Source organism: Dicentrarchus labrax, unplaced genomic scaffold (genome assembly GCF_905237075.1).
Source record: "Dicentrarchus labrax unplaced genomic scaffold, dlabrax2021, whole genome shotgun sequence".
In the NCBI taxonomy this organism is placed as follows: Eukaryota; Metazoa; Chordata; class Actinopteri; family Moronidae; genus Dicentrarchus; species Dicentrarchus labrax.
This window is the reverse complement of record NW_026136720.1, coordinates 15,586,373-15,606,075: the sequence shown is the minus strand read 5'-3', so window position 1 is coordinate 15,606,075 and position 19,703 is coordinate 15,586,373. Positions and strand designations below refer to the sequence as shown.

Here is a 19,703-nt window from a genome sequence, read left to right as displayed (position 1 = left end):
GTGACCCCTAGTGGGAGTCCTGACCCCCATGTTGGGAACCACTTATATGGCACTTTAAAGGACGTATATAGCACATTTAAAAATAAGGGCTATAGCACCAAAAGCTGTTCCTCTGGGATTGTGAGCCAAGGAAACACTTTTAGTGCTATTTAACACCATTGTTTGTGCGTGTAAGTGTGTGTGCATGTGTGCTTTACATTTCTAAAATAAATTACATAACACACAGACTCAAACTATTTGAAAAAAAAGACATTTATTGCTACATTATCATTTTGACACATGCCTTTAGGCTACTTCAAACTGTACACATACTGTACATGTTATGATAGGAGTATTTCAGATTATTTTTGATTATTATTTATTATTTGTTCAGCAGTGTGATAAACAAACAAGACATCAATTATTCTGTAATACTGTATTGCTCAGAGCATGAAATGTTGGCTACGTCTAGTAAAACTACGTCTCGTGTAAAATCAGAGTGACAAAAGTAAATAGAGACATTATGAAATTCACAATATTTGTATAAAAGATAAGTTACATAACTTAGAAAAGCTGAAATCTTCTATTAAAAACTCAAACATGCAAAGAGCTTTCGACTACATCTGAAGAGCAATAATCACACTGAGAAGAAGAGGGATCCTGTCCATCAGTGTATCATTACGTGTAATCTTGTTAATGGTGCTATAACACAAATATACTGTACAAATAACAGATGATGCCCACATGTTAAAGAACATTCTCGGAGATCTGTTCATTCACAGAATGGTCAAACTCCTGCAACACACACACACACCACAGCTCTCTCTCTCTATCAACACACACAGGACAAATGAAATCCGCTGTCTGAACACACAAATGTGGGAATGTCAGTCCTCTGAGCTCGGTGGAAATCACGAGTGTATGTGGTAAATAGTGATACACTGTAAAAGTCAGTCAGAAACATATCTAGCTTTGCAGATGACACCTTGTCACTACCGGGGTTCATCCTCTCAGATATATTCAAACAGACAGATAATCAATAAATATACAAAATATGTACAAAACATCTGCAGCTTACAATGCATTTGTCTGTTACAAGTAAAGTTTAGGCACAAAGTTAGAAAGTCCGTTTGGGGAGTGAGGAGATGATTGTTCAACTGCATCACACTTTACAAACAGAGAGGTCGACCTCTTCGCTGGTTTGGATTCGAATTCAGACGAAACGCTGGACCTCCAAAAACAGCTGGATGCTCTTCACTCAACATCTGGACATAAAAGACACAGTGACGTCAGATATAACGACAAAATGAGAGACTTAATATAAATATGACTAATTAATGAATAAATTAAAGAAATTTGTTCTAAAGATCTACGTTTATATCTCATAAAAGCTTTTTAACCATATGTTTAACATATTTGTCACATATGAACATGTATGTGTAAGTTAATGTTACATACTTGATGTTGGATTTGATGTAGTCATTATCAGATGCTCAGAGGTGGCCCATGGGGTTGGCTGGGTCCGTCAGATTGGGATGGAAAGCCAGATGCATGGACTGTGGATCCGTCATGACTGCAGATGCCTTCTCTTCCTCTCTCCTCCGCAGACACGCTGCCTTGGGATTCAAGTTCCTCTCTGCGGGATTCAACAAACAGTGGGTTAGCGTTTGACTAAACAAAGAAACCGAAGATATGTGGTAGTACCAGGATGTTATTCGTTTCTATTGTATGTGTAATACAGATTCAGGTATGTTAGTTCTGAGGAAACCCAAGGAAAGTACCTCATGAATTCTGCCTTGACTGCTGATTTTTCTGCCATTATTAATCTTAGTGTATTACCAATTATTGTCTTTGCAAATTAAGTGCACTGCTGTTAACAAAGGTGTATTTTTTAGGTCTGCTCACAGAGGCATTTAGAGCTGCTTCAATAAGTTAATAATGGATCAGATCACTACACTACATTTTTACCTCCTCTCAGCTCTGTGGAGCTTTTTAGCATCTTTCAGCTCATATTTTTCATTTTAGCGTTTGCAACTTTAATGTTTTGGTTCACTCTCTCAGCTCTCACCAGTGTACAGTAGTTTACGGCCGCAGCAGGCAGCTGTTTTTAGTGAAAATGCTTTGGCAACACTACTACCTGCCCAGCACCAAACAGCAGACAAATAAAGTTAGCAACTAGCCGGAGAACATAGCGGAGCATTTAGCTGCTCGGTAGACACTGAAACCAAAAGAGAGTGAGTATTGGACTCAATCAATGAATGCATTTAACTTCATAAAAAAGAGAAGCAAAGCAAACAAATTAAAATGTGGGTAAGTAGATAAAAAACCTGTTTAGAGTCTGTATCAACTCTAACTCCCAACCTCTAGTTATAGGTCTCTATCATATTTCCACTGTCTCTTTTACTTGATTTGAGAGACATTTATTTCACCCCCCTCTGAGGTGGGACCATCAGAGAGGACATACAGCCTGCAGCAGCGAGGCACTGACCTCTGACTTGTTGTTCCAGGCTGAGGATCACTGCCACGGCCTGGTGCAGCACCAGCAGTTTGGTCTGTGGCTTCTCACTCTTCAGGTGCAGCTGACACATGTGACCCAGCTCCTTGAAGGCCTCGTTGATGTCCCGCACACGCAGGCGTTCACGGGCGTTGTTGGCCATCCTCCTCTCGCGCTCACGTTCGGCCTTCTGTTCCGGGCTCAGGTCCTCATCCTCATGGATACTACAACATCAACAAGGTATATGAACACGCTGGTAAGGATATCATTTATTGTGTGAATCTTTTAAAATTACAGATTTATATTTTTAAACTTAGGACGATCAAATGCCTGAATTGGCCCCCCAAAAAGGTGCCAATACCCTAATTCAGCACAACCCTAACCCTAATTCTTCAGTGGGTCACAGATAAGAGGGCTGTGTTGAGTTATACTGTGGATTTCTCTGCCCTCTGCTGGTCACTGAGCTGATGTTACTGAGTCTACTGATGTCATCTGATATACACTCATTTGTTCTGTGAAAAGGGCTTACATAGTACACTGACAACACAATCATGTGATCAGGCCCACGTTTATGAATAATTAATCCATGAGAGCATTTTATTACTTTTTTTTTTGGAAAATCCCTACTCAGTCAATAACCACTGATAGTCAAGAGATGATCACATTTGAACAATTGCTTTCAGTCATTGTGTCACTCAGTTTGAATAAGAAACTAAAAACTAACAAATATGTCCAGTGGTAAAATTGTTGCTGGAGGGTCATCCACATGTCAACATCAATATCCCTCAACTAGATTATAGATCTACATAAAAAAGAAAACATGCACTTGGGCATCAGAGCTGATGTAGAAGTCTGTCCTGAAGTGACCTATGAGACAAACGACATCTAATTCATCTGTGAGGTTTTCAAGATGTACAGGATGGTTTTAAATCACTAACACTGACTTTAAAGATCCACATTTTTATTTGCCATCCTCATAAATGATTAAGTCCATTGTCACAAATAGAGCTGAAACAATCTGTTGATTAACAGAAAATGAATCAGCAACTGTTTTTTATAAATGATTAATAATTATTTAGTTAATTATTAATTTTAAAAGCTAAAAATACCAAATACTTCCTATTTCCAACCTCGATTTCTCGATTTTAATGATTAAAAAATTAATTGAGAACAATTTATTAATTAATAATGATGTTGTTGATGTTATAATGAAAATAAGTTGTAATATGATAGTTTCAGCTAGTTATAAATTATACAAGTGCATTGAAATCTCAGCCTATTCTGTATTTTACTCTGTATTTTTTAGCTACTGAGGACAGAATACTGTAAAAATACTCATTTGTCCCACCTTTATGTTTTAGGGATTTTTTGATAACCCCACTAGAAAATACACCTTTCTATCAATGATGTCTTAACCATTTACTGTATGTCCTGGCAGATCCTCTTTTTTTTCCTCATTTAATTTACTGCATCTTAATGCAACATGAAGAAGAAATATGAGGCAGCACTGAATAGACTCGCCTGGACACAGCTGTCCTTCACCGCAGGGGGGCTGACAGTATTTTACATTAGTGAAACTGAATAGCAAGAAGCCTCTAACACTTGCCTTTGAGTGAGGGACTATTGTTTAGAAATCTGCTGTGCTACCGTGCATTCAGTTTTTTCATTGCAGATTATCAATCATGCACACCGCAAACCTTTCAGCACAATGAGGCAGTTTTTCTTTGACACTTCACATTCAGCAGCTGGTTTTAAACACCAGGTTTGTTCTGCTTAGAGAGACACAGGAAAGTGGGACTGTTTACCTGTTCCCTCCACTGATTTCTCCTTGTGTTTTGTGTTCACTCTCCTCATCTGATCTCTGGCTGTCAGAGCTGTGACTGTGATTGGTGTGCATCATCTCTTCCCTTTCTGCGCTCTCCATCTTCAGCTCCAGATTACCCTGAACTCCCGGACCTCCTGTGGGAGAGCACACAAAATAATTAAAAAACATTAAAACTGTGACTTCTCTTGAGTCCTAATAGTTCCAAGATTCAAAAGTGTAGATAAAGGAGGTGAAATATATGAATGCAGCCGCAGATGGATGAGAATAATGACTCGCCTCTGCCTCCACTTTGCATGGACTGAAGCATGGTCCTCTGCCTGGCTGGGTATGGGTGGCCATTTTGTGTGCGGCTCTGGAAGGCTGAGTTGTTGTTCATACTGACAGCTTCAACCTTTACGACACAAAAAGAATGGGATGAGACTCGGGCAATATTCATGCGCTCACAAGACAACAAGCCTAGCTCAGTCCCATACAACTCTTGGATCCAACCACTGAGAAATAAGTCACAAACCCAACAGCTGCCCCCTCATTTCCGACGTAATACTGGGTAGATCTCTCCCTCTACAGAATTAATTTAATCTCAGACAATCTTAATCCTTCCCTTAAAACTACCATATACTCCCTAAACATACCACTAATTCTCTTCAGGAATGATTCATGTCAAACAGACACATCATTTGGAAAAATAAAAGTGAGAGAATTTAATACCCCCCTCCCCCAAAGGATTAGACTAAAAACCCCTTTCCTCTGCATATACTTCCACTCCAGCTGGGCCAAAATCCCCTGGTCTGCTGAAAGCGAAACATGCTGGAATGGGAGTGCGCGATGCAGGCGTCCCCCATCACCCCAGAGTGGAATTAGAGTCTGCACATACTGTACGCTCTCCATACAAGGGCGACGCGCTTTCCCCATTGTGCTCAGTTTCCTATTTCAAGGACAACAACCTTTACATGAGGAAAACATGCAGACATAGTGGATGGAAAGTTCCTGAAACTGAACACCAGCACACACACATACTGTACACACATTTCCATACACACTGCTCTGTCCTTCTCTAAATACTTCAAAGAAATGGTTGTTAACCATGGCTGGAGTGTGACAGGTGAGCGGCAGAGTGCTGGCAGATCCCGGATGGCCCTGGTGGGTCTGGTTCAGCAGGGTGTGGATGTCAGAGGGCAGACCAGCCGTGGGGCCCACAGCGTGGTTCCTCAGGACGTGGATTACATCATCCAGTCTGTCCAGTCGGTCCTCCACCTGAGACTGCAAACACCAAGAGACAAAAAGTTAAAATTGTTAGTTTTTTTATTTTTTTTCTGGCATTTGTCAATCAGGAGACAACAAAAAACTGCAGTTTTCTGCACAGAGTTTTGACAAAAACAGTCAAGAAAAGGTCAACATTTTCCCTTTAAACCTTAAAGGAATAGTTTAATATTTTGGCAAATAGCTGTCAGCTAACTCTCTGCAAGAAAGCAAATAACCTTTGAGGTCTCTGTAATTTCAGGAAAAATTCAGGCCACACGCTTTATGCACAGTGCAAACCGTAAGTGTGCGGTGTGCTTTTTTCCAGTTTTCCCTCATTTGTAGCGGTTTACAGTCTCTTCTGGATGTCTGTTGTTGAGCTACTCTCTTCTACTGTGAATACTGAACTGGTATATTAAGCAAAGCCATTTCATATTAATGGTCCAGGTATGTATGCATACTAATGCTTATATATATTTGACTATTTATTGTTGTTTGAATATACTTTGAAGGCACATATTTGTTTGATTATTTTTGCTCTTTAATATTCTTTTTTGGTATCTGCTGCTGCAATGCTCATCAGTGTTGATTTTTTTCATTTATTTATCTCTTATATGACACAATAAGAACATACATATAACATCAGGTCTTTACCAGTGATATAAGTGAAGACTCATAGTGTGGTGAGACTGGTGCCTGAACTGAACTCCGGGGCCACATGTTGGTACCTGAGAGGAAGAAAAACAACCAATTTAGACCAGGAAGGGGTTGAGATATACAGAATAAATAATATTTCACTCTGGGCAGCTGCTATAGCAGCATGTGTCCAGTTTACCTGCAGGTTCAGCTGCGTTCGGCATCGGGGACGGAGACCTCACCGGTGTGGATGAACTGGAGGGGAAGCTGCTGCTGGTGTGATCGGGGGAATAAATCTGGTAACAGACAGAGAGAAGGAGGGGCAGGAGTTTGAGTAGGACATGGATCATTTTAAAAGCACAACTTGTCATTTCTGCGTAAGGTTTTATAGCTGCTGCCACAGCCTTTGGGGCAGGCTCGTAACCTGAACTAAACTCATCAATTCTGGTCATTTTACTAGTCAGCAGCCAATAAAAAGTCCAGCAGCATGAGAGTAGCCTTTCGTTAATATGCACTAGTCTGTGACTGGCATCAGCAAACAACTATTCTCGTACTGCATTATACCGGTGGGGCTTTCGGGGCTTGGTTTTCATGCTTTAGTCTGACCGTTTGAACATAACACGGCATAGATGAGCCGGTCTAATGGGATTAAGGTGGTGCATACTTACAGAGGCCAGAGCTTTGCCCAAGGTATCGCCTGTTTGTGACCCTCCTGACACATTTCTCTGGCTCCCTGAGACTGAAAAAAAGAACACCCATTGTAAAATATTACAATAAAGAGCAGACAAACCTCAGCTGAAAGATCATTTTCTCCATTTTCCTCACCTGTGGAATTCTCTGAGGTGTTGATTGATGGAGTGCGTGGTGCTGTATTGTTGCGGTGAAATGTGGACATCGGTGGGAGGCCCCTGTTCATATCAGCAGCCATCACCGAATGTGGGGAGTAGTCCTGAACAGTAAACAAACACACATTTAATCCACAGGGGTTAAAACGTGCTGTGCTGTCAACATCCAAGGTCCTGGAGGTAAATCTCACCAGGTGATTGTGTGGCGGTTGCAGGTTGCTGTAATTCCCCGGCTGTGTTTGGTGGGTTGTGGCTGCTCCCAGTGCACCTTCATAGCCCTGCTGGTTCAGTCCATTTACAGCATTCCAGATGTCGGGCGAATTGCTTGTCCCCTCTGAAATGGATAACGATATGTTATAGCCTGTACTGGAACAGCATCTCAAGCAGCCAGTCAAGTCATGAAGCTGTACAGCAGCCTCTTTTGAAACAATGAAGCCCTATCACTCAATCAATGTCTGGACAATGTTCATTTATAGAAGTCATGTGACAATCTTTAGCTGAGATCTGAGAATCACAGGGAATGCACAGTTTTTAAAGGCTTGTTAAATCATTATTAAACATTAAATATGATAAGTTAATTGAAATTTTAATGCAATCTTAAAGGACCAGTGTGTAGGATTTAGTGGCATCTAGTGGTGAAGTAGCAGATTGCAACCAAAAGAAAACCGCTCGCCTTACAAGAGTGTAGGAAAAATCCCTATCTAGAGCCAGTGGTTCAACATGATTCCATAGAAGAGGACCCACCCACTCACTGTAGATAATAACGAATCATTCTTAGGTAAGGCTGTTGTCAAGGCCACAGGATGATTGAATTTTATTTTTAATACATATAATAACTATCTGTGATAAAGTTGTTTCTTTTGCAAAATAATTTCTTGGTATTCACAAATTACCAATATTTGAAAGTTAATACGTGCTATGAGTCACTGGGTCAGGAGAAGTTCTAGTGCATGTTTTGGGGTTCTTCGGACTGTATGAATGTTTAGCTTCTTTTTGGTGATGCCAGTTGCAAGCATTAGCTAACATTTGTTAGATTTATGTCAAACTATTGTCATAAATAGCCCAGTTTTGTTTATACTAGGCTCAACATCAAATCCACCACTGATTATGTGCGCTGCATTTCACTTGATGTTTCCCAATAATAACTCAGAATCTGAAAAAATGACATCAAGGTCACAGGACATATAATTTATGCCATTGTTTGAATGGTTTTAAACCCAACACTTAAATGTCTCAGTAACTATTGGATGGACATTCATAGTTCCATGCTGATCATTGGGTTTACATTTGTGGTTTTAAGTGAAATGTCTGAAATGTAACTATTGGATGGATTCCAATTAAATTTGGCACAGAATTTTAAATGAATTTAATAAATGATGTATTTAATAACCTCTGGCCTTTTATCTAGTGGCATCATCAGGTCAAAATCACTTACAAAACTGATGATATTCAGACTCAACTGCTAGACTGGCTGTAGATGCTCAGTCTCATTGAATAGTTTTTATTGTGGAATAAACCTTGTGGTTCTTGTTATCTAATGCTTTATTTTATGTGTATTTATTTCTTATGCTCTGCAATCAGCGTTGTTTGATTAGGATGAGGGCACTGCAGTTTCTATGATTTTATGGATGAACCAATTGAACCTTGAACATGGAGTATACACTAAGAGAAGGCCAACACAGCTGACCTGAGTTCTGAACATTTCACTGTTTCCCATTTAGAAATCTAAGCAGGCAAAGCAGTCAGTTGGTGTATTCATAGGGTTAATTAAACTTGAACTAGATGGCTGTTTTGGTTATACTACTAGAATGGCAATGGATAATCATGTTCATTTTGGATTGTTTGAGCTCACCAAAGAAGGTGCTTGCGAACACATTGCTGGGGGCCTTGATGGATGGGTGTAAAGATGAGTTCTGGTTGATGTCGTCATTAGTGGGAGACTGCCCATAAACCTAAAGAGAAGAGCTTGTTTAAGGAATTGTTGGGAAAACAACCTTGAATCATAACAAAATGCACACAAACATAAACACAAATTATTTTCTATAAGACTGTATCACTCAAACCAATCTTACTGGCACAAATGCATGAATACTGTGAGTGTGAGCTGAAGCAACAGTATTACGAAAACAAAGCAGAGAGCTGATGCACACTTAGAGCTATTGCGATAATCCATAAGCTGCAGATCCGTGCACCTCCTCATCCGGATTTAGGAACCATTCACCATGAGAAATCCCTGCCCTAATCATGATCAGGTTCGGCTGGCTTCAGAAGACTGGGATACGATTCACCATCCAAATAAAATTAAATTACAGGCCTACTCATACTTGTCCTCAGAGAGAAACCAAACAGAGAGTATTACCCTAATGAGCCCCTTCTGTAGGAAATAAAATATTGTAAAAAGAAAACAGAGCAAACATTCATCTAAAGGCACCTTTGGTTAATGTTTTTTTTTTTTCCTTTTAATTGTAAAGCACAAGGCTAGAAACTGCACATATGCACACAAAACACACCAACACATGCTCACTCACTCAAACACACCAAGAGGTCTGGGCTGCACCTGCACCTCCCTCGATTGCTTTGATGTGCCCCAGGAAATGAAAATAAACCTCCCTGCGCAGCATCAATGGGGTGTCAGTTACCCGGACGACAAGTTCTGTAAAGCAGGCTATTAAAGACTCTCTTGAGTATGCTCGTGCAAGCACACTCGCAGGCTCACACACACACACACACACACACACACACACACACACACAAAGACTCACGCACTTAAGCACACACACACACGCAGCCATGACCCTGGCTGGCATGAGTCCCATGGTGATTGTGGGCTAGGCCAAACAGAGGAGCCCCTGCCGACACTGGGCCCGTCTGAGCCGCCATGGGCAGCATATGGCGGAGGATAAAGCCAATTGTCCTCCTTACCATCAGCATAGCAGGCGACCCGTTAATAATGGTCACACCCCCGCCCCAGCACGCCCTCTCTGGCCCCCGCTGGAGAGGGGCCGTCACCATGGAATCCTCCTTTAGCATAGCATTGATTTAGGAACCATCAATCATGGCATCACAAATGATAAGGGCAAATAAAGACCACAACTAAGAGAGAATTTAAATACTATGAAACCTGCATATGTGCCTGAAATAATCATTTTGAACCTGTGTCATTTTTGTCAATGTGTGATTTGCATTTCCAAAGTTATTTTAATCTAAAAATACATTTTGATTAGATTAGAGGCGTTATTGTCATTGCATATTAAATACAATGAAATTTGATTTGTCAGCAATCCACTCCACTTAGCTGCATGTGTAGACAAATAGGCTATAAAGAAAGTGTATTAAAAAAAGTCATAATCATCATATACATACACGGGACACAAAATTATACAAAAACTTGTAAAAAAAAAAAAAAGAAAAAGAAAAAGAAAAAGAGATACAAGCTTTTCCCATTGTAAATGCACACAGCATTATCATGCTAGATGAGTGAAATATCAACTTGCTATTCAGGGCCTATGCTGTGCTCCACCATGGCCAGCTCCAGCCACATGCAACCAATTTTCTGCCTCTGTGATCCACGATGTCTGGATATGGTTAGTCTCACAAAGATCAAAGCTGCCTTTGATAATGGCTGCAGCGGTGGAGGGACTGCTCCAACATAGCAGAGTTAAATCAAATAGAAATAACAGCAATCTGCTTCATGTCAAGATGTTTTCTGCTGCTAGGCTTGACTACATGGTGCTTAGCTTAACAGGAAGCATGAGTCTCACCGGTGCATTTTAACATGAGTTTGTCAACATGAAACCAAAAGTGAGTGAGGTGTTATACTAACTGAACATTATTTTAGGTGCCGTGCATGGTGAGTTGTTATAAGTTGTGTGATTTGTGGGTAATTGTGATTTTTACTGTAGGACAATTATGTGAACTAAATGCTGTTAATGGGGAACTAAACAAACAACCAAGTGACACATTAACTCAAAGAAAACTCTTTGTTCTTGCATTAACTCAAGTTGCAAGTTGCAACCACTGAAGTTCAAACAAGAATAAGCTTCATATCATGTACACAACTCTTCAAGGAAGTGACACATTCAGCACAAACTACAGACATGATCTCTCCAAAACACAAAACCCTCTCTCTCACTCTGTCTCTCACTTACACAGAAAAGCACACACATGCAAAGCAGCCACATGAAAACAACCTTACATCCCAACAAATGTGTTCAGAGAGGGAACCATCCGCTCTAAAATGCCTCACTCAAAAGTTAAATCCAAATTAGAACATCTTGAATTATAATACTCTTGACTTTTATACAGGTTGCACGTGTGAACACATTTCTTACTGGTGCAACATTTTGGATAATGTCAGTTAGAGATCACACTGTTCATCCACTGTAAACAGATAAAGATGGAAACTAGTGCAAGTCAACAAACAAACAGAACATCTAAGAAAACAAGTAAAGAGTGCAACAGCATCATCACCAAACACACTGACAGTGCCATTAATGCTCTGGGAAATCAAACAGAAATATATATATATATAAGAAATGTACTCACTGGTTTCATGTTGTAGCAATACATCAATGAGTTGTTGCCTGTGCCGGAGACAGGATGAGCACAGTACATAACTCTGTCTAGTTCAGTGCAAGACTCCAGGCTCACGATACAGTCCACACACAGCTCGTCTCTCTGTGTCTATACTCATGTGTATGTAGTCCACATGCACTCCTTCCCCTAACCTACCCCTGCTGGTCATGCAGCTACCCGCAGACAACTTATGCAAATAAGGGCCGGACCATTCCAGGCAGCAGAGAGGGGGTGGCCAATGGTTGATGCTATTACTGTACTACAAGATGGTCCAGACTATTATGAGCATACTTTTTTTTTATTGTATAAGAAACAATTCAGTTATTGAATAAACATAGTACAGCTGAAGTAATTAGTGTAATTAGTGTGTGTTGACTATTAAAAAGCCAGTTTGTGCAAATTGGCATCATAAAAATAACTGAAACTTGTAATAATCAGGGAATTCCCCACCCATGCATGACCAAACACCTTGACCACACCAAAGCAAAGAGAGGGAAAAAATGCATCACCAGTGTGGATTATACATTTTGTTGTTCAGCTGTCATCCTTTTCCTGTGACATCCTATGTTAGTGTAAAATCATATGCAAGCAAACTCAGAAACCGCTCCTCAAGACCAGCAAGCAGTGATGACGCCATGAAGATTATCTCCTGTTAGACAGGTAGAGGGTTCCAGTAAACAGAGGATACCACACCCCTGTCTGCCCTACATTTACAAATAGAACAAAGTCTTAGTTTGTAGGCACGTGCGGCGTGGCAAGCTCCTCCAGTGGCTGGGTTAAAGTTTATTTATACAGTAGTCTGTCTGGGTGAACTGATAAAGCAAAACACCTAAACAGTCAGACTTCCTGTGTGAGGTAAAATCCACTGTCTGCTGCCCCGGTGCTGACATTGAAATTGACCTCCTGCATGTGTAAACAAACCACTCAGATTTATGATTTCTGGATTATTTCTTCATAAACTTCCATAAGAGAGTCAACCGCCTGAACTGCTCATATTAGATATGTTTAAATTGCATATTAAAATACTTCAACAGCCAGAATAGAGAGTGTGCAAACAGTAAAAGGAGCTGACCTGCTGTATTTGGTGCAGTATTCTCTGTATGTTACATAAATACAATTCACCAGCGAGGAGAAAAACACTGCAGTTGGCGGGATGCTGCGACCTGCAGCGTGCCACACTGTCCTGGCAAAGCATTTTGTCCTGAAGAGACCTCACAAGAATCCAATCAAATAGTTCCCACTTGGACAGCAGCACCACAGTCTTTATCTTAAACACATTGTCTTACTAACCTTCCAGTGTTTACCCCAAAGCCAGAGGGGATGGTGTCTGTGAGGAATGTGGCTAAACTAACAACAATTTGAAATCTTTCCATAACATCTATTGAAGTAAGAAAAAAATTGGAAAGTAAAAAATGTTTTTGTACATAACTGATAGTGAAAGTTGTCATTTAAGCAACAGGAGCATAACAAGGAGACATGTGACAAACTGATCTGAGAGCAGAAAACACAGCACTGTCAGCTTGTTTCAATCTATCTAAAGGTGAGCTGAGTCTGTTCAGCTTCCTTAAAGTCAACGTCTAATCCCAACTAGCCACGCTAGTGTTAACTGGGTTAGGAGGTCAGTCTATTTAGAACAATCATTTGTCGATCTTTCCTTCTTTTTTAATAGGAATAAGATGATTTTTTTATTAAGTTAAAATACAGGTTATATAGAAATGTTCTCAGTGTCTAAAGCCAAAAATGAATAACAAAATTAAAGATTCAAGATCAGTGGCTACTGAATGACCTTTTCCTCTGACAGAGATCAGTTCTTTTATCTGACACACTAAGTATGCATAACACACATATACACACAAACACACACATACACATCTTTGGTAAATGATCCAAGAGCAAATATATACAGTCCCCTAACCCTGAACTTTGCATCAATCTTAGTTAATTGCAGTCTTGTCAGGAGTGCGATTATTCAAACAGGTAATGCAAATGTTAATGAGTTCAAATTTGCATATCTTTATTTTCCCATGGTTGAAATGTCATTGGTTATGACGCTCTACAATGAAGAATGTCACTCCTGATGGCCCCCTGATAGGTTGTTGGCCATTAAGAGGCCAAAAAGAGCAACTGAAGGGGAAGGAGGAGAAATAAATGGAGCTGTAATCAAAATAAAAGAAAGGAAATTAAGACTTTTTATGCAAACAAATAAAAACAAACTCACGCCACCAGTGCACCCGTCAGTTGTCACATTCAATTTCTGCAGAATATATTAGTGAGGGGCAGAAAATCTGATTATATTCTGTAAGGGGGAAAAAAAATCCATATTGATACGGCCAACCAAGAAGAACAAAAAGAAAGCATATACCCCTTTGCAGTCTGAAGTCATGGTTGTCCTTTTACTGTAAGATATGCTGTTGTGCATACTACGCCTGCAACACACATTTCAAGTGTTGTTGGCATATTGCTCATCGTCATGCGCCTGATTTGACATGGCTTAAATAACTATCTTCCTGCCAGTGATTGGCATTCACACAAGAAGGGGTGAGTGGGACTGGGGAGCAGATGGTGACATTCCACATGACCAAACTGATCAATCAGCATGCTGGGACGCAGGTGCAGCACAGGCGGGCAGCACCACACCATCTATTTCACCATCTACGGGGCACAAACACATGGGCACCAATCGTGGCACCCTGAGGGTCTGCATGCTCCTCTGTCCTGCTGTGCCAAGGTTGATGACATCAGAATTTCCCATCCGCTCTTCCACAGGACGCCAAGAAAAAGGAGGAAAAAAAACACACTGTATAAAATCTGCCTGGGATAGGTTGTGTGAGTGACGTCAAAGACAGGGACTCCCACATTTTACCCTGGTACTGAACTGATAAAGCAAAAGACAACATTGACAAAAGTACCAATGCGTTTTATCCAAAACAGTGTTATTTTTTGGATCTATAACAGTAGTAAAATGCTTAAAACGTCTTTCTGACTGCTCGCACGCCATGGATGCCTTTGCCTTTCACAGTGTTACAGGGCCCCATCCAATCATAAGGTTTACAGAAACATAACAATACCTTTGATTACTTTTAGAGCTGTAAATTTATATTATTTATACATCTATAGATTTTGTTTCACTAAATTAATTAATTGTTTGATCAAATGTGTATTAGTATTTACCATAACCCTAGGTCATATAGTGAAATCCTCACAATTTAACAGCTGGAATCATCAGATGTCTGGCATTTCTGCTTAAAACATGAGTCAAACAATTAATTTACCATCAAAACAGTTAAACAAAACTCTTGGATGAGCCCTGTAGAAGTAGTGTTGACTATAAAAATAGTTTGGCTCACACTCTGCATTATCTATGTTATGTCACAGTGGTGAGATTACATCTGACCTTGAAACAAATCCTGGCTTACCGATATTTGGTTTTTAAATTTCTAAAATTTAAAAACCACATATAGGAACTATATGTAAATAATTCCCTTTAGAGGACAAACCAGTGAATGCATCTTAAAGCAAGCAGGCCTAACGGGCACACACAGAGGTGAGCGTATTGGCTGTGGTGTTTGATACCTGCTGGCGTGACTCTGTGCTGAGGATCTACTGTATCTTCGGGATAAGACCTGACCACAGCAAGCTGATCTTATAGTCTGGCCTGAGTGCTGTAAGAAGTGGGGGGTTGTAAGAGGATTGGAGCAGCCATGGCTGCACGGTGCACGTGAGAGCCAGACTCACCGACCTGGGCACCACGGTGACCTCCCTGTCCCACATTCACCATAATGCACGATGTGAAGGAAGGTGACTTTAGGTCAGTGTCAGTCTACTGTGTGACCTGTTTCCAAGGAACATGTCATGAAATCAAAATACAAACAAACAAACAAAATAGCTGGTATTTTATTTTGTTTACGTGTGACAACAATAAACAGCAAATGGTACAGAATATTAGCTTTAATTGGTTCACTTAAAATAAAATTATCAGAAAATATGAAACATTGTTGTGCTCCTTCAGACTGGATTGTCCATGTCAGCTTTACTTCATAAATTTGTCTTTGTTTTAATAGGTGGCTTTATATTTTAATTATATTTAAGTATTAGGAACAAATTTCCTTCAAAATAACCTGTAAAACAACTTGGGTTTGGTATAATTGGCACATAATAATGTGACCTATTCCTCTAATAAGCAATATTCAGTGTAAAACTTTAATAATAAAGCAGTGTAAGCCTACATGTGACTCACAGCTAAGTAGGCTACATTGAGGTGATATTGCAAATTGTTACCGTGGCATGACACGGCCACAAAAATGGCAGCAACTTTGGGAGGAGTGTTGTGTAAATCTTAACATTCGGAGGAATGAGCAAGGGCAAAGACTGCTGAGATGAGACCTTCCAGTCCAAATCAGAAGTGACAGGAGATTGACAGTAAAATAAATCAGTCCAGAATAGCCAGCAACCGAAGGTCAAAAATAGAGTGAGAAAACAATGACTAACAAGGAAACAACATTTTCTTGAGATTTAGATGAAGTGTCACTGCTCCTCACCTCCGGTGTTGTTAACAAGCCAGCAAATGACATGGTTTGATGGATGTGTGTGATATGCTATGGAGAGATGGAGAAATTGTCAAGAATATCTAAATGTAGAGGCAAAGATCTATTTTACCAAATTACACCAGCTATAACAATCTGACATGTTGGCCATCCGATCATAATTAAAACATTTCCCTGTTAAATGAATGAGAAAATGTTTAGCAGTTTCAGAGACTGTTCTCAAAACATCCAATGACGTCTTAGTCACACACACTACAGCTTAATTAACAACATAATCCTCAACTTTACGTAAGTGCTCTTAGGTTTTACTCCAATTTACAGTTTCCATGTTTTAACAAAACAAGGCTAAACAGACCTATATATATATATATATATATATATATATATATAAAAGTATATATGTTCTACAATATTTATTCATTTTTATGATAAATTAATGTTTTATTTTAATATCATAGAGGGTACACAGCTCACCTGCATCTATACGATATATATTCCTATATTCTGCATAGAAGCAAGTGGAATATCAATAATATCATACATAAGATATTAAATATTTATGATCTGCTCCATACCAGCCCTATACCTCACCTCACATGCCTCCCTTCCTCATACGAGATTTGTGGCTATTTTGTGCACTATAGGATACAACTCATAGTTCACTTCTGCACACTCTCTCTGTTTACAATCTCTCCCCAAATCACTACAGCTCACTCTATGATAAAACACACAATATATACAATTGCATGAAGGTATTATAGCTGACATTTGACGTAATTCATCTTTTGCCAAACGGGAAACCATTGCTAGTAGGTTAAAATATTCAAAGCATTTATTGTTGTTAAAGGTAAAGGTATTAAATCAAATATGTAAAAGAAAATGTATGACTGTTTATCAATAAATGATATTTGACACACTTTCTATGTCTCAGCTACAAGAACAATATCGTCAGCGTAGTGAGGAATAAATACCAGCGATGAGATTATGGGCTCAACTTCCATTAGCAACCATCTTATTTATGCTTTAATACTATACTAAACTACTATATATACTATAATAATTCATATTAAACACACACACCTGTATTACTCTAAAGTGTGTCAGAAACAAACCTGGTCTATGATCATTAATCTGCACATGTTCAACCTTTTCTTGATAAAGAGACTTAACAGCAAAGTATTTTTATCCCAAATTAATCTTTTTATTCATGAAAAGCAGTATATCTGTAACAGTATATCCCCCTTCTTGTGTTCCAGGATGTACTAGTAGTATTGTACTGCATGTGTATTTGTCCAATGTACAGTTTGTTCTTATAAGATAAGATATTCCTTTATTTATCCTCCCCCTTAGGAGAAATTCAGGAAATGGACACCAGTTAAAAGACTTTAAATGGCTCTTGCACCAAACAGAGGGAATCAAAATACTCATAACAAATATGATGCAAGTTATATATGATAAGAAATAAACACGGTAACATACAGTAAGTAGCTTCACTTGTCAGGCTTGTCATTTAATTTAGTGCCATCATTATCTTTCTTTAGGTAATACTAATTACAGATATATATCCTTATTATGGTATAAATCCAGTGTCCTTGTTAGAAAATAATTGAACTTAATTGGTAAATTAATCATATTACTAAATATTCCCAGTGTTCATTTGCAAATGCTGTTTTCACTACTTTCTGTTTCTCAACATGTTTGATCACAACCTTTTTTTTATTGTGTCCTCTGACTGGCAATACTTCCTAAATCTAAGGCTTTACCATCCATCCTTTCACATGTGTTAATATTGGCCACATATATCTATCTTCCACAGAATCTCTCACAAAATCTCAGACAGCTATCCAAAATATAGAAAAGATGGAAAATAATGTCACAACAATGTGTGTGTGTGTGTGTGTGTGTGTGTGTGTGTGTGTGTGTGTGTGTGTGGCTTCTTTTGGCGTGTAAGCAGGTCAAGATACATTAAATAAACATGTACAAACAAAAACTGGAGCAGCGCAACTTCAAGCAGGCAAACAAACAGAAACAAACATTTCTATTATTCCCCTCTTGTTCCTGTTATTCTTATCTGAAGAGGTCATCCAAGTCACTGTATACTCGTACATACTTTCCCATGTGTGTCTGAGTCTATTGCTGTCTTGCATTATGTTTCATGACCATGGAGTCAGTGGAGCAGTGGAGTAACATTACCTGTTTCCAACAACAGATGGCAGCATAAAATAAGTCATGATGAAAGAATTTATTCAGGTCTTGTGTGTTTTTTTTGACCTGGTGGCTTCATTCCTCTGAATTTATATTCTCATGAAGGGAGATATATGGACCATTATTGATTATTTGTAGGTTAACAGTCTTTATAATGGAACTAACTGGGTGTGTGTGTAATATATCATTTACAGCAGTTTTTACTGATGTGACATAAGTGAACGGTATATTTATATATCTGGTGCAGACAGTCTCGGTCCAATTCATCCTCTCAGGTTATTTTTCCCGCCAGCTGTGTCTCAGATTTCAGTCGAAGGAAAAAATAGTAAGCTGTGTGATGAGCAGAGACAAATCTTGGAAAAAAATCTGTCTGTGTAGACAGTCTGGTGTTTGAGTATTGCCTCTTTCTGATCAGATAATCATTCGATAGACACATATTGGTAGATGTAGAGATCAATACACGCTGGTAAATGACCGGTTTACATGGTGAAGTGATATCATCCTGGCTGTTTACCCGTCATTGTCACTATCTGATCAACCAGCTTCCTGCAGGACCGCCCCTGCAGGCTAACAGCGGAACTACAGCGTCAGACCAGCGTCAAGTTACAGGAGACACAGTGTGAAAAACTAAACTCCCCGTCCAGATTTTTAAATTAAAACCCTAAAATGACATGCACACCCGGATGTGTTTATTTATTTGCCTATTTAGAGTACTATTAAGTAATAAAGTGGGGTATTGTTGGAGGAGGATTGTGCAATTTGCAGGTGGAAGAAGTATTTAGATCTTTTACTAAATTAAAAAAGGAAATATCACATTGTAAAAGTTCTGCATTAAAAATGTGACTTAATTACTAAAGTATCAAAAGTAAAAGTACTCATTAGGCACTATAATGGCCCCATGTATCATATACTTTATTATCAGATTATATTATTCTTCTTCCAGTCACATCTGACTCATTGGCAGAATGGCAAGCTTTGAACAAAGCAACAGACAAAACAGTTTAGTATATAAACTGAGATTTATTGAGAGTATTTGATATATATATATATATATATCAGCACACAGTTTGACACTTGTGATGTCGACGTTCAGATACATTTCTAGGTGTACACATGATAAGAAACACTGTGGAGAAACACCGACTGTATTTCTTGAAGAATAGGTTAAATATTTCAGGTGGGGGACAAAATGTTCAGTACATGTTCGCTGCAAAAATATATTCCAGTCCCTATTTGAAGCTAAAGGGCAGCTTTTTCAGTCTGATTTAGACAAATCAAGCAGATATCTTCCACAGTTAAAGACTTTTGTGCAAAATTCCCTCTTTGTCTGTGGAAACACAAAGATTTTTATTAATTTTGCC

At 39.1% G+C, this 19,703-nt stretch overlaps 1 protein-coding gene across 1 annotated transcript; it reads right to left on the bottom strand.

Annotated features, from left to right (window-relative positions):
• Window positions 1-234: 234 nt before the first annotated feature.
• On the bottom strand, window positions 235-11,743 carry LOC127353415 (transcription factor 12). Its single transcript, XM_051382623.1, has 13 exons — window positions 11,564-11,743; window positions 8,871-8,970; window positions 7,210-7,352; window positions 6,999-7,122; window positions 6,842-6,912; window positions 6,373-6,469; window positions 6,192-6,265; window positions 5,382-5,558; window positions 4,575-4,689; window positions 4,279-4,432; window positions 2,468-2,697; window positions 1,438-1,615; window positions 235-1,244 (listed from the first exon to the last, which is right to left on the bottom strand). The coding sequence occupies exons 1-12, from the start codon at window positions 11,630-11,632 to the stop codon at window positions 1,473-1,475; spliced, it is 1,497 nt and encodes a 498-aa protein (XP_051238583.1). The 5' UTR covers window positions 11,633-11,743; the 3' UTR covers window positions 235-1,244; window positions 1,438-1,472.
• Between the last annotated feature and the right edge of the window lie 7,960 nt (window positions 11,744-19,703).

Bases quoted from the DNA above. Each gene is read 5' to 3' on its own strand.
- LOC127353415 (XM_051382623.1), bottom strand. From the start codon at position 11,632: ATGTACTGTGCTCATCCTGTCTCCGGCACAGGCAACAACTCATTGATG. The intron at 7,353-8,870 runs GTGAGCTCAAAC...TATCCATTTCAG, and splicing joins GTTCGCAAGCACCTTCTTTG to AGGGGACAAGCAATTCGCCC. The intron at 2,698-4,278 runs GTAAACAGTCCC...TTGATGTTGTAG, and splicing joins GAAATCAGTGGAGGGAACAG to TATCCATGAGGATGAGGACC.